Genomic DNA, 15,898 nt, shown 5'->3' with positions numbered 1-15,898 from the left:
ACTTTGGTGTTTAAGAGTGTGTGTGTTTGTGTGTGTGTGTTTGATATCTCCACAAGGAAAACGAGAAATTGTTAAAATATGGTGATACAAAATCAGCCAGAAATATAATATATACTGTGTTGCAGAAGCTGATCGAGGGAAATCCTTTGTTTGATGTGAAGCTTCCCTTTCCCAGTTTCAAGGCTTCCCAGCTCAGAACTTTGATCAATCAAAGGTGAATTTCCTATATATTTCTTCAAACAGAAGGGTCAAGTTTTCAATGTTATTTTGTGCGGAATATTACATCTCGAATTGGCAGAACCAGCTATGTCAACGAGGCCAGATCTAGAGTTCAACACATCAACCAAATTGACAAAATTATCCATCTCTTTTTTGATGTATGCCATCAAAATTTAATCTAATCTTTAACTCGAGTCCTGAAATGGCTTTTTGTTGCAGGTTGTACAAAGTCTTGAACATTCTTGAGTTCAATAGCACGAGGCAAAATATGCCAATAATAGTGCATGATAAAGATGGGAAACTCTGACTACTTTTTGAAAAACCAAATAAGTAAGTGTAACTGGTGATTTCATATAACAAAGTATACATATCTTTCTTTTCAAATTATTTTATGCCACTTCCTTTTCAAAAAATTTGGAGAATGCATGCTTGATCATTAGTATATTATATACATATGGGATTGGTCATATAATACACTGAAAACGTAGCTCCAATTGCTGATTTTTCATGGGATGTTAACGCAACGATATTGCTATCTTTATTACAAACTCATGTTGGATGTGATCTTGACTTCAGGAATCTTTTATTTTCCTAGATTGATAATTCTAGAAGCAGAAGCATGTAATACAAAGTTTGGATATTTATAGTTAATTAACTAACTTGTCATGATCTGTGTTTGTACCAGGTCAAAGTTGGGTGCACAAGGCAGGAAGCAACTGTGCTTAATAATGATTTACTATACACATGCTTTACTATATTTACTCTGAAATTCTATCTGAATAAAATATTTTCATATCTTTTTTTTCATTTTTTCATTAAAACATATATATTTCATTTTATCATTAAAATAAATATTTGGATAATTAAGTAATTTCAAATTTATTTAAAATAAATTTATATTTCATTTTTATTTTAAACAAAACTTTTAAATATTTAGTTAATGTCGTATTTATTTTAAAATTAAATTTATATTTCATTTTAACTAAAACAAAATTTTAAAATATCTAACTAATTTTGTTATGGGCAATTCTCTCAAATAGACCTTTTTTTATTTTGAAAATTTTAATATTTTTTAGTTTTTAAAATTTGAAATCATACTCCCAAAACCCTACCCCTTAACTCTAAACCCTAAATCATAAACCCTAAGCCCTAAATTATAAATCCTAAACCCAAAAATACACCCCTAATAAAACTTTTTTGGTCATTTTGATATTTGAGGTCTATATTTGTTATAAAAACTTTTTTAGGTCTATCCTAGGATATTTCTCTTTTGTAATTACAACTAAAGACATGTATAGTTTTGTATTAATCTGTGATTTAATTTAATATAATATAATACTTTTTAAAAAAAATTGATCCTTCAGCAGTAAAATTTTTCAATTTAGAATATTGTATATCACATGATTTAAAATATGCTTTCACTCAAAATTTAAAACAAATAAAATAAATTATTGTAAATGAACTATAAAATTATTGTGTTTTAAAATGTTTTATAAACAATTAGTAATATTGTAAATGTAGTGAAATTTTTTGTAAATTAACAAATTTGAATCATGTAATCCGCGCGTAGCGCGGAAAACGAATCTAGTATAAGTAATAAGTGATACATTTATAAACCTATCACAGTGCAAACAGATCACGCATAAACTTAATATTTTCATCACGTGCAAACATATTACATTCAATATGCATTCTAGGTTTTACTGTTATTCCGAAGTCCACCTTTATATATTTTAAAACTAATTTTTCATTTACTAAGTTATCTTATCTACAGATCACATACATGATGTGGTTGTAAGACATACGTACTTTCAAATTCAACAGGACGCAAAAAAAATTCTGATTTTTTAATTCATTTTTATGAACCTTTTATTTATTCATTCTTCTTTACTCTATTAAATTGAGAGTAAATTTGAAAGTGTTACGTGCTTTAAAGAAAACCCGTGCTTGACAAAAAAAAACCCGTGCTTACGTACGGCACCTCATCTAGTTGATGATTAACTTATTGATTAACTAATTAAGCGTCTTCTGAATTGGGTTAAGCAATTAAGATATTCGAGGTAGCTAGTGATCCACTCACACTTCCGCCACTAAATATTGTACTAATTAAGATCTTGGGGGTGTAACCTATATCTAATTAAATACGTAAACGATTTTGCCAGTTCTTAGCTGTGTTCTCGGTCGACACGTCTCAACCTGACAAAATTTAATTAAATATTCAGGATATTTTAAAACAAAATTCAATTAGCCCATTCTCGACAATTTATATGCAGATAGTTTAATTAATTGAAATATGATAATAGGTCACGGTCAGTTCAGGTGAGTGTTACCTAACCTAGTATTAAGATGCCGTTTGTCTTATTTTGTAACTAAAAGACGCGCCATAATACCGTAATGTGTCTCTATCCGTCCGTATTTTAATATAATATAGGACTTAGGCTTTTGCTTTTCTTTTTTCAGATATATATTCCCTCCGTTTTTTAATATAAGTCGTTTTACAGCTATGCACGTAGATTAAGAAAACCATTAATTTCTTATATTTTCTAAACAAAAACATCATTAATTATTTACCTAACCACAATTCAACCTAGGCCTGGGCAATATATCCGTAAACCGAACAACCGATCGGTATCCGGTCCGATCAAAGCGGTTCGATTCGGTTTCGGATTATATTAAATAACCATTCGGGTCGTGATTTTGGGTTAGAATGGATGTCGGGTCGGATCGGGTAAAAACCCGACAACCGAATCATAACCACCGAAACCCGACGAATCTCAACCCTAGCCCCTCTTTCTTCCATTTTCGAATCGAGAGTAGATACACCACGATTATCTCCGAAAATCTCAACCAAACCTTTCCAAAATCTCAACTTGCGTATCATGCAATCCGAAATCCTTTCCCTTACCCGAAAATCAAATATTCTCAACGATTCTATTGTCGATTCAAACTCGAAACCCTTATTACTAATCCTATATATGCCTCTGCAAATCCTTAGACTTGAGAAGCCATTCCACCTCAAAGTAATCAATCCGGGGTGCTTATTTTCTTCTCAAAGTACAGTCTCGATGTATCATTCATGTTGCTTTCTTTTTCAAATATAGATTTTGGATAGATAATATTATTGGTTTCGGATTTCGGGTGAAGTCGTGTGATTTTCATGCTTAGTCTGAAAAGAATTGGACATTAAACTCGAATTGTGGTTTGGTTAGTTGTTCAGCTGTTCTTGTTTGTAATGACGCGTTCTTCAGCGGTTCTTGTATGTACTGATACGTGTATAATAAGTAATGATGCGTGTGATGTTAGTTCTGCAGCTGTTCTTTTATTGGTTCTTAAACTTGAAATGATGTTAGTTCTTCAGTTCTTAAACTTGAACTAACTTGAATTAATGTTAGTGCCTCTCTAGTTTTCATATTGCAATGTTAGTTTGCTGTTTCTAGTAGAACTCGTATTTACTATTTCAAACTTAGTTCTTCTATATGCTGTTAGTTAAATAAGTCTAAAGCTTATAAAAGTTTTTTTTATCTTGCAGATGACATCCTCAGCTTTCGATAACCAAGCAACTGACGTTGAAATGCAAGGTGAAGACCAAGAGTACCAAGAGACATTTGCGGCTGCAAATGCTACATCTGGAGCACCATCTCAGGCGCAGAAGGTGAAGAAGATGGTCGTGCCTAGGTCTACTGTGTGGGAGCATTTCACCCGAAAGAAAGAGAATCGAAACAAGTGTGTCTGTCACCATTGCCAGAAGATCTTTTCATGTGCATCCAAGTCAGGAACTTCTAACCTGAAGCAGCATCTTCAAATTTGCAAAGAGCACATAGCGTGGTTAACTTCGCAGAAAAAGAATCAACAGCAGATTGGTAATGGAGGCAACCTGAAGGCATCCAAACTGACTGAAGCGGTTTTCAGAGAAGCCTGCAACGAGCTCGTGGTGTTAGCAGAGTTGCCACTTTCATTCATTGAAAGTACTGCTTTTAAGCACTTCTGCGACAAGGTACAACCTTACGTAACGTAGCCTTTAACTTTTTACAACACTACTATAGCTTTTTGATATCGTCAAACTTACTAACTCTTTTAATGTCTTATTGTGCAAGGTTTTGCCTTTCAAGCCCCACTCAAGAAGGACATTGACAAGGAACATTGTGGAGATGTTTGTGAACAAGAAAGCAGCGCTGAAGAACTTACTCATGACGAATAAACAAAGAGTTTCACTGACAACTGATATTTGGGTATCTCAAGTGACAGGTACCATTTTTTATACGCTTATACTAATTGTTAATGGTTTTATACGCTTATACCAATTTTTATACGCTTATACAAATTGTGTCTATTGGTTTTCATGTCTTGCAGGTGCAAGTTATATGGTTATCACTGCACATTTCATTGACGAGCAGTGGCAGCTGAAGAAGTTAATCATTGGCTTCAAGTATGTCATGGATCACAAAGGTCAGACAATCTCTAATGTTCTTTTAGAGTGTTTAGCTGACTGGGGTCTTGAGAGGGTGTTTTGCATCACAGTAGACAATGCTACCGCAAATACTTCTGCTATTAAGAGGTTTCATGAGAGCTTTATTTCCGTTTCCCCTGATGCTTTTGTATTAGACGGGAATTTTTTACACATGAGGTGTGCGGCTCATATTATAAACTTGATAGCTAAGGAGGGTTTAGGTGATTTAAGTGAGAATGTGTTAGCTATCAGGAATGCTGTTCAGTATGTTAGGTCCTCGACCACTAGGTTAAATGCCTTTGATCAGAGAGTCACAAATGGTAAGATGACTCGTGGTAGCTTGCCCCTAGATGTAAAGACTAGGTGGAATTCAACTTTCCTTATGCTATCTAGAGCATTACAGTTTAAGGTAGCATTTGATAGAATGGAAGCAGAAGATAGGCTGTACAATGACTATTTTCTAGAGGTAGATAATGGGGCTAAGAGGTGTGGACCACCTGATTCTTGGGACTGGAAAGCTGTGGAGAAGCTTATTAGGTTTCTGGTCATTTTTTACAATAGCACCTTGGTTGTCTCTGCCTCATCTAAGGTCAATGCTTTCAAATGCTACGGTGAGATAGTGACAATTGAGAGAAATCTCACGGGTTTAGCTAGTAGCGTAGACTCTGAGCTGAAGTTGAAGGCATCAGAAATGTTGCAGAAGTTTTTAAAGTATTGGGATGGCATCAGGGGTGTCAACAAAATGTTGATCTTAGCAACCATCTTCGACCCTACACAGAAGATGCATTTCGCGAAGCTCTGTTTCGAGAAGCTGTATGGGAAAGACAGCTTTGAGGCTAAGGAAATGGCAAAGACGGTGACTGATCTCCTCACATCCATGTTTAAGGAGTACAGCATGCGTTTGAAAGTAGCTTCTGTACAAGCATCACAGCCAACTGAAGCCTCTGGCGTCTCTACTCAAGACTCTCAGGAAGAAGGAGTAGACAGAATGGAACTGGTGGTTGAGGATTTCGGTTATGAAAGGATGGATGCTGTGTACAAGGAACTTGTGGCAGAAAAAGGTGAAGACACTAGGGATGAGCTTGAAGTTTACTTGAAAGAGGCGGTTGAGAACCCAAAGCTCTTACCGGGAATGGAGTTTGACATTCTGTCGTGGTGGAAGGTGCATAAAGTGAAGTATCCGGTTCTTGCAGAGATGGCGAGAGATCTGTTGGCTATGCAGGTTTCATCAGTGGCATCTGAGAGTGCATTCAGCACAAGTGGGAGGATATTGGAGCCTTATCGAAGCTGCTTGACTCACTACATGATAGAGGTTCTTATGTGTACTGAGCAATGGCTTCATGCTGACATCAAGCTTAAGGAAACCATCATCACAAATGAGCAAATCCTAGCTGATGTTGAAGAGTTTGATAAGCTTGAGAAAGGTATGAATTCATTTGCACTTCTTTTCTATTTGTTTGCGCGTATTATTGGCCATGTAACTGATTTTTGTTTGCCTTTATATCAGAGTTTGAAGCTCACAATCTTGATGATTGAAGTCTGGATTTTGAAGGTTGAAGGCTGGAGATTGAAGTTTCAAAGAGTTTTTATTTATTTATTGATCTATGTTGCTTTCTTTTGGCTATCACTTGGATAATGGTGATTTTTGTTTTGGTTTTTCATTTGAATAATGGTGATCTTTGTATCACATCTATCTTAATAAAGTTTTAATGTTGCTTTCATCTTTGGCTTTGCCTTTCAGTTGTCTCGAGTTTGAATATGTCTTTGGTATGTTGTCATTTGTGACTTTGTGTCTTAGTTTTGGGCATAGGTCGTGATGAGTTCCAAATGTAAAGCAGAGGTCTTTTAGAGTTTGAATCAACGTTGGTTTGATTTGTATCAAGTTTAACCGTGCACCAAATCGACTTTAACCGCTCAAAAATTAGGCAACCCGAATTCAAATTAGTGCATCCGTAACCGAATAACCGATTAAGAACCGAAATCCATACATATTTCGGTTTCTATTGGTTTTCGACACAGTTATAAAATCCGAACCGAACCCGACGAAAACCGAACCGATACCGGACCGAACTTTTATAATATCCGAATGGGTCTGATTTTCGTAAACCCGACAACCCGACACCCGAATGGACCCAAACCGAAACCCGACTGGACCACCGATTGCCCAGGCCTAATTCAACCAATAGAAAAATAGAAGATATATTACCATTGGTCATACAACATTAACTATTAATAAATTTTACATAGAAAACCGAAAACGACATATAATTTGGAACAAAAAAGTTTCTCTAAAACGACTTATATTAAAAAACGGAGGGAGTACTAAACAGAGTCTGAATGAGTTCTTTGCTTTAAGCCTTTAATAATAATCTCCATTCGATATTTAATCAAAAAGAAAAGAAGACGACAAATTGATAACAAAGTTCACTGGAAACATTGAATTATGTTTAAAACCCAATATTTCTACCACTGGAAAACTAAGAAAATCCCGTTCCAAAAAAAACTAAGAAATTATAAAAAGTCTCTTACATGCAAATAAATCTTTTACCACCAGGTATTAATTCGAATCTAATAATATACGTATGTAAAAATTATAGAAAACAGATGACTAATATAGCTTTCGATCTAACTATTAAAAAATTCTATAATTATATTCTAGTTAAAACATTTTAGTCAATTAACATGATGTCTATATATAGAACAATATACTCAAATTTATTTTGGTTTTATAAATTAATACGATATTATGAAAAAGAGTTTGCAAAAATTTAGAGCCAAATACATATATATATATATATATGTATATATATTAAAGATATGTTCATTCTACTTACAAGGTTTTTCTTATTGTTTTTTTTTTGGTTTTCGTATAGTTTCTTATAGCATCGTATGGCATAGTTTTGTACTTTCGATAAATTTTTATCACTAATTGGAGTCGCTGTTTAGCGAGAAGAGGCAGTGTAGTCTGTAGAGAGTAGTCGAATTTGACTTGAAGAGGCAGATTATCCGAAGCATTCACCATAGCATCAAACCACAAATTTAATATATTAAATTAAAACAACTTTCAGTTTTACAAAAAAGATTTAGTATTATTATTTTCGACGAAGGAGAGCCACAAAATCATCTTTGATGAGCCCCAGCACGAAGAAGCCAATTGGTAAGCGACAATAAAATGTATACAATATTGTTAAAAATAAGTGACCTTGGAGGCAAAACAAACGCAGACATGGTTTCATATATATTTAATTAATCGAGATAAATCATTGGCACCTTTGAACCTAACTACAGCGAACTGGCGTCAGCAGATGTCAATTTCAAAACGTTGGAATTTTCATTTTGATTTGGACGACTTAATTATTAAGTATTTTTCATAAACAGTTTTGGGAGAAGTGGATTAGATCCAAAACGCTTTACTCATCCCACTAGATCTAGGGTTTAATAATAGTTCATAACGCCTCTTTCTAATAGGAGGAATAATGGACTTATCTATGCCTATTAATTCTAGAAGTATCAAGGAAATTGTAAAATCATTCGATTCACATACTAGTATACAAACTCTCAAAATTGATATTTGCCTCAATATATTTATGCTATTAAGTTCTTTGTTTTTTTAAAATTGATTCGCATTCGTTCGCAACAATGCCATAGAACAACTCAAATGGTAAATTTTTTTTCATGAAATTCTGAAATTACATATTGGTATATATATATATAAGAATATAATAAAATTCTTTAAAACCCAACCAATAATATTTCATTTAATATATTATTGGTATAGTTTCCAAAAAAATTAATACTATTAATTAAATTATTATTATTATATATGCATACACGATATGTAACTTGAGAATTCCATAGTAAAAAACTATTATTGGAGTTGCTCTTAGAAGTTTAATTGCATAACCAAGCTGGATCGGTTCGCATATTGTGGTCTATATTGGTACCTTGAATTTTTCAAGTCACATTCGTAACCAGAGGTAAAAATCCTATAATGCCATCTGAAGTATGATCTAATAATTAAAAAAAAAAGAGAGAATATGCTTTATTATATTATCAATACTATTAAAAGAGAAAGAGTTTTAATAAATTTACTTAAAAAGTTGTTTAGACCCTTTCATTAACTAATAATATTTTGGTCTTACTTTGATTCGGACAAACAATATGTTACTTTAAATTTTTCTAATAATCATTTAGTCAAAACTTTTATTTATTGGATCCATATCTTTTTGTAAACGAAAAGATTATACTATATATATACTACCACATAAATTTGATTCACGAAAATGTAATATCACATACACTTTATTATACTCTTCTTTAAATGTCTCACTAACTTCATAATTAAGATAAGTTTAAAAATTATATATTATGTTAATTTTATTTTATTGATAAATAACAATTTAGTATTTAAGATAAGTTTAAAATTATCAAAAACGCAACAAATCTTTTTTTACTGCTCAACAAAAAACCTACAAATCTATACTATTAAATTAGCCAAAAACCTCTCAAATAAATCTTAAGTTTCACCAACTAAACAAATGTAACTTTTATAGAATGCACAAAAATATAATGAAATGTTAGATTTAGGCATTCTGGTCTTCGGGTCAAATATAAATCAGTTTCTTTCAGGTCCAAGTTTTTTAGGTCTTGGGCATTTATATCCAACTAGGTATTTGAATTTGTTTTTTGTTTAGATCGGTTCCTTTTAGTTTCAGGTCAATTTGAGTTAATAATTCAAGTATCTGTAAATTTACTATGTAATTTGACTTCATAATGAATCTAGCTCGGTTCGAGTATTTATGACAAAAAGATCTAAAGAATTCGAAAAGCCAAAAAATCAAAATTCGAAAATACTCAAAATCAAAAAAAAATACCACAATAACTAAATATCTAAAAGACCAAAATTTTACCCGAGAACCAAAAATATCTAATATTTTAAATAAATTTTTAAATTTTGAAGTTTTACCCAAAACCTGAAACTATAGCAGAAAATGTGAATCCAAATTTTACAATAATATTTTTATACTGAAAACATTTATGAATTACTCAAATATACATAATATGAACAAAACATTCTGGGTACTTTGGGTACCCGGAGTCCAACAGAGACCCAACAGAGACCCACGGGTCCAAAAAAATCAAATAGATACTTTTTTCTCAATCTCGAACCTTAACATGTATTTTATATTGGTTTGGTTCGTTTATCAAATTTGGGTAAAATGTTCATACTTAAGAAAAAGTTACATAAGAGTGTATATAAAAAATCTAGAATAAAATTATACATACGTTATATAATTTTAAACAAATTTTTGTATTCGATATAATACGACTTTATAACATAATAATACACAATATACTTAAAATACTATCTCATATCTAATTTCGTATATACCCATAAAATCTGCGCTTTCGAGGCGCGGATCAAAATCTAGTTTTACTTTATGAAGCAAATCAACTTCTCCACGGTAAGAGCCCGAATCAATTCTAGATAATATTGTGCTCAAGTCAAATCATGCCTCTCTATTTTTAGATGAAGACATACATATCCATTCATATTATATGTTTACACATTCGTACGAACATATCTTGATTTTTCTTTATATTTTGGATTCCCTCTATGAAACAAACAAACTTTATAATGTTCTTTTTCCAGCATAAATCAACTTTGGGCGGGGGGTTAAAAGAACTTTATATTGTTCTTTACAAATGCAATCTAATTCTAGATATATCTTCTTATTCAATCAGTGAGATATGTGGCTGATCTTTTTAGGTGGTTTTAAAATTCCTCTAGGCCGGTCAGAATTCACATCCGCCACAAAAGAAAATGGATGTGCATACCTTTTAGAAAGAAATTGTATATGTCGCTGGTCCACTTAATCCATCTACATTTTCTGTTTGTTTATAAAGATTATAGATTACAGAGCATAAGAAAGAATAATACAATAGTAAAGGCCATTTTCTGATTTGTAGCCCAAATACGCACAAGCAAAAGAGAACTAAAATGAACCAAGCCCATATATGAAAACTGTATCAATTTACGCGCAGAATGTCTCTCACAGACCAAAAAAAGAAGAAGAAGAAGAAGAAGAAAACAATGAATCTACTTACTCTTGAGTCTTGAGCTTCCACCAAGAGAGAAAGATAGAGAAATAGATGGAATAGGTTTCGAGAGTCGCCAGAAGCAAGACGGCAACGCCGACCAGGATGATATGTGTTATCTGTTAGCCAGAAACTATTGTAAAGCCTATGAATGCATTCAACTCTAAAATTAATCATAATGGAAAAAAATCAAGTGCCCCCGCTACTTATGTTCCTACATCCGCTACTGCATATATACGTAAAGAGTATACATCTTTTGTATCCCTTATCAAGTTCCTAGCTATAGAATAAAATAAGTGAAGTTCATGGATTAATGCATATAAATGACATAATGCTCATATAGACTTAATATTATATATAGACTAACCCCATGAAATTGACATTGAGATGGTGACTTAATTAGTTCGATGAAGATGATGAACATGTAACCCAAATCAGCGGCATTGCCGTGAGAATACACACCGGTGAGTTTAGCCGTTGGATTCTTTACATACAACCCCACGATCTCATTCCCTCTTCTAGTCATTATCTTCACCACTTCAATTTCCTCGTCTATGACGACGAATCATGTCCGCCGATATCCTCATCGATCTTCCCCGTCGATTCATCCGTCACCACCGTGTACGTCGGCGGATTTGGTGGGAAGAATGCTAACTTCGCCGTCATCGTCGACGTCTCTGTTCCCATCTTCACTAAAGAATATTTTGTCTCTTTTTTACGCTTAAGGCGAGAAGAATATAGCCTATGCAATATATGATGGGTGCCATAATAATCTATTTATACTTTTTTTGTAAAAACTAATAATCTATTTGTAATTTTATATTGTCTAAGTTGTTTATTTATTTCCACTATGTTAGAAATGGATGATGGAAAAAGTTTTACATATTTTCTATATAAATTAGTGTTATAAAAATCTGTTTAAGCGGCGCCTAGATATCCAACTAAACAATAATCTTTTACAAGACGCTTAACCACCGTCTACCAATTTTTATAACATTGATCTAAACATAAGACTAAAAGGCTTAACGTGATGTAATATTTCCATAATTATGCACAAATTATTTGTTAACATAATTGTGCAATACACCTTTTTTCTTGTGAAATATACTTCTCCACACACTGATCGTTATTTTAGTTTCCTAAACAGAGTCAGACCTGAAATTTTCGGGACCATGTTTGAAATAAAAAATATTTACAAAATGATCTATTTTCTAAATTTCAATAAAATAATCTTATTTTAAATAATTAGCTTATAAATCTTGAAGGTTAGAATAAAAAACTTAAACAGAGTTTATATCCTTTTAAAGTATAATAAAATTGTTGCAATAATAATTATTTATCTTAATTTAATTATTAAACTTATTCATAAATAAATCATAATAATATGAAATCCATCTAATTTTAAACTAATTTCTCTACAAACAAACATTGTTTTTTGTTCTTTCTACTTAACATTATACATTTAATATTTTATAGTGTAAATATATTCAACTGGCTTTTATGTTTCAAAAAAACTAAATATAAATTATTTTTTGGAAGTGGAGCTCCATAAATTGAGGGCCCTATTCAAAACTTTTATTTCATGGCGTCAGCCAAGGTTTTGTTCATAAATGCCATGTTGATCTTTTTTGTAACTATTATCTTTAATTGAAAGAAGATAAAGAGAGATGGAAGAAACTGGAGCAAAACCGACAAGGCGAGATGGAAGAAGATACATATATCAAAGATGATCCTATGGCCAGAGCTGAGGCCGAGGTTGTAAGCCAGCTCAAAGCCATGAAGATAACTCCCAATGAAAGTAAGCTTTGTGGGATTTCTCTCACGCTCCTTCGTCTTGTCGAATTACGATTTCGATCTTCGCATGAGTGTGTAGCACTATTACCTGATTAAGTTTGAGATTAGTTTGTTTAAGTACTAACCATTTTATTGTTATACTTTACTTGATCTGGTATTTTTTGAAAAGTTAAAGCAAAAATCAATGTTTTTAAACCGGATGCTCTTCATACAAAATGGGTCATCAATGATATTAAGAACCATTTGCTTTTTGGAACAAAGAAGATAATCTAAATTCTACTCAGAGAATTTAAACCCGTCAAGTTTAGATCCTGCTGGTTTATCCATAAACCAGATCAGATTCCCACTGCTTGGCTGGACCATCCTAGCAGGCAGGGAAAGAGAGCTTTCTAGTGACGGCAGATCATCTATCGCTAAGTGAACAGCATTAGCTTTGGTTTCACCGGTTGCAACTACAACAACACTAGCAGCTGAGTTAATGACTGGCAAAGTGAATGTGATTCTCTCTGGTGGCGGTTTAGGTGAGTCAGTTAGGAATGTAACCCAATCGTCCTTCACCTCAAGGGCTGGATGGTTGGGGAAGAGCGAGGCTACATGTCCATCAGAGCCCATCCCAAGCAAAATGAGATCAAACTTGGGACAGTCGCTATTCTCAGACGCAGTCACGGTTCGTGTTTTTACCATCTGTCTGATGGCGAACTCATACTCTGTTGCAGCGTCCTCAGCCGAGACCGTATCGTTAATAGAACATATATGTCTCGGAAACACATTTACCTGGGAAAGGAACAAAAAATAAATAATGTCGCAACTATTTGAGCAAAGTCAACATAATAACACACAAAGCTGCGTTGACCAAGATTGTGATTGGTTTGTATTCTTTTCAAGCAAGCAAGGATTAAGGCAAAAATGTCAATATTGAAGATAAGCAGATAGCGTCAAGATTCTTCTATCCATTAAGTTATTAAAAAATATCCAAACATCTGACCTTAGAGAGGAGATTATCCTTGGCGAGCTTGTAGTTGCTATCGTCATGGTTCTTACCTACCACGCGCTCATCAGCCCAAAAAACATACCATTTAGCCCAATCTACAATCTTGTTGTAAGGTGGTTCGACCAATTTTCTGTTGAAAAATCCATTAGGAGATCGGTCGAGGAAACTGAAAATGGGATTTTAACGGACTTAAAAACGTTTTGGTAAAGATTTGTAATTACCCCATCAAGTTGATGAGAGAGCCTCCTGATAACGCAATGCAGAAAACACCATGTTCTTTAATCGAGGCTTCTGATATCTCAGCTATATAATCTACCAAGTCTATGCTTAGTTCCTCCAAATTCTCATGAACCCTAATTTCACCTGTGTCTTTATGAGTCCAAGTAAGTGCCATATTGCTTCTTCTTTGTCACCAGTTCAGCAATTCTACATGTAAATAACAAATGGGATATATGAATCTACAACTTGAACCTAAGAAAGAGATTAGACTTGGATTGGGAGAAGTAAAATAAAAAAACATGTGTACTGAAAAGAAACAGAGAGAAGATCTTGGTTAATTCTCAACAAATCCATCTTAACTACCAATCCAATAACCAGCATTTAAAATTTACAGACAACAGCAATAAGAAATAAATAAATAAATATAGATATATGTCATATAATCAAAACCAAACCAAACAGCAAGAACTCGATTGCAGAGATAACATTAACATGAAACTTGTTAATCAAGAACCAAAAGAAATTAGAATAAAACCTAACAGGAAAGAGGAGGAGGATAAGATTGTTAGAGAGGAGGGAGGGAGAAAGTTGAGTAAATCAGGTTAATGATAGATTGTACAAAGGACCAATAACAATGATTATATAACTGCATATCAACACATAGGCCACATCTACATACATTCTTAATATATATATGAATTATATGTAGGCTGTACACAAACGAGGGACATCCTAATCTGCCTTATAATAATTAACAAAAGGTCTCTTCGGAGGCAAGAAGAATCAGCAGAAAGACATTTTACCATCTGTGTTTCCACGTGCATATCGTTGGTAAAACTTCGAGATGATAAGTAATAAAAGGGGTATTTAGCGAGATGGTATTTCTTGTGGGGGTTGGTGTTTCATCGAATAAAATAGTTCGAATTATACATGCGAGTAAAATAAAGAAATAAAATATATGCAATCCAAAACGAGTAGTAACCAAACAACTGTCAGTTCATAAAAGACAAATGGACCAATCACTTCTAGTGGCGTGTCAATTTGCAAGTAATGTGGATAACTTCGTTTTAGTTTTCCTATTTTTATAAAATCTATTTGAAGATATATAAATATATATGGATAAATGAGGTTTACTGAAATAATATCCAGCTATTAATAAATAGTTAATGCAATAGTATCCAGTATCTATATATATATATATATATATATATATTCAGATACAGTTTTACTTATTTTGTCAATCTTTCCAATTTGTTTCTAAGTAGTAGACTTACAAAAACATTTAAAAGTAAATTAAAATGTAAAAGTACATGCAGAAGTAGTCATTTAAAATTTTAGACAGGATCTAATAACATTTAATAATCATTCAATTTCAAACAGGGATGTATAAAATATCCATTGATTCAACACATTATCCATATCAATTTGATCTAAGAAAATCAGGATATCCGTAATTTTATAAAATAGAATAAAATTAATAATCAATTTGTTAAATATAAATACATTTTTATGATATTATTAATTATAATTTTTCACATATATAAGTTGGTACTATTATAAGTTTTATAATTATCTTTTACTTATAAAAATCTAAAAAAAATGTATAACTATTTTCTACAATTTTGTGACATATATAACTTAATTATTTTTTATCTACCCAAGTTTTACAATCTTCTTATTCATTATTAAGTTACTATGTTTTTAAAAAATGATAATTTATTATTTTATAATAAAATATTATTGTTTTCATTACATTTTTATCTTTACGAATTAAATCAAATATCGAATGAAATTGTATATTTTATCTAATATTTGAAACACCGAATACCTAGATGATGTCGAATCAAACGATTGATCTACTCTTTAAAAAAATTGGATATATGATCCTTGCTCACCCATTCATATATATTCCAAACAAATAGAATTAAAGAAAACAAAAATGCTGAACTTCATAGACTATCATTATGAAAAATATACTTAGAAGAGTTTTTAGTAAAATGTTTAATATTAAAATAGTACTGACCACGAAAATATAATGATTGTATTGAGTTCTTAATGATCTAGCATTAGCCACTAAAAATGAAAACTAAATTTAAAAAAGAATCTCACATATATTCAAGAAATTTTCA

At 32.3% G+C, this 15,898-nt stretch overlaps 1 protein-coding gene across 4 annotated transcripts; it reads right to left on the bottom strand.

Annotated features, from left to right (window-relative positions):
* Positions 1 to 12,728: 12,728 nt before the first annotated feature.
* Positions 12,729 to 14,774, bottom strand: LOC106434771 (probable 6-phosphogluconolactonase 1). Of its 4 annotated transcripts, none has more exons than XM_048741758.1 (4): positions 14,573 to 14,774; positions 13,772 to 13,976; positions 13,545 to 13,680; positions 12,729 to 13,333 (listed from the first exon to the last, which is right to left on the bottom strand). In XM_048741758.1, the coding sequence occupies exons 2-4, from the start codon at positions 13,942 to 13,944 to the stop codon at positions 12,836 to 12,838; spliced, it is 807 nt and encodes a 268-aa protein (XP_048597715.1). In that variant the 5' UTR covers positions 13,945 to 13,976; positions 14,573 to 14,774; the 3' UTR covers positions 12,729 to 12,835. The 4 variants fall into 4 exon arrangements, with proteins under 4 accessions (XP_048597715.1, XP_048597716.1, XP_048597719.1 ...); XM_048741759.1 differs by lacking the exon at positions 14,573 to 14,774 and adding an exon at positions 14,305 to 14,543; XM_048741762.1 differs by lacking the exon at positions 14,573 to 14,774 and adding an exon at positions 14,449 to 14,533.
* Between the last annotated feature and the right edge of the window lie 1,124 nt (positions 14,775 to 15,898).

This window comes from Brassica napus, chromosome A9, assembly GCF_020379485.1.
Source record: "Brassica napus cultivar Da-Ae chromosome A9, Da-Ae, whole genome shotgun sequence".
Taxonomy (NCBI): Eukaryota; Viridiplantae; Streptophyta; class Magnoliopsida; order Brassicales; family Brassicaceae; genus Brassica; species Brassica napus.
Note: the sequence above shows the minus strand (reverse complement) of the source record. Positions and strands in the feature narration are given on the sequence as shown.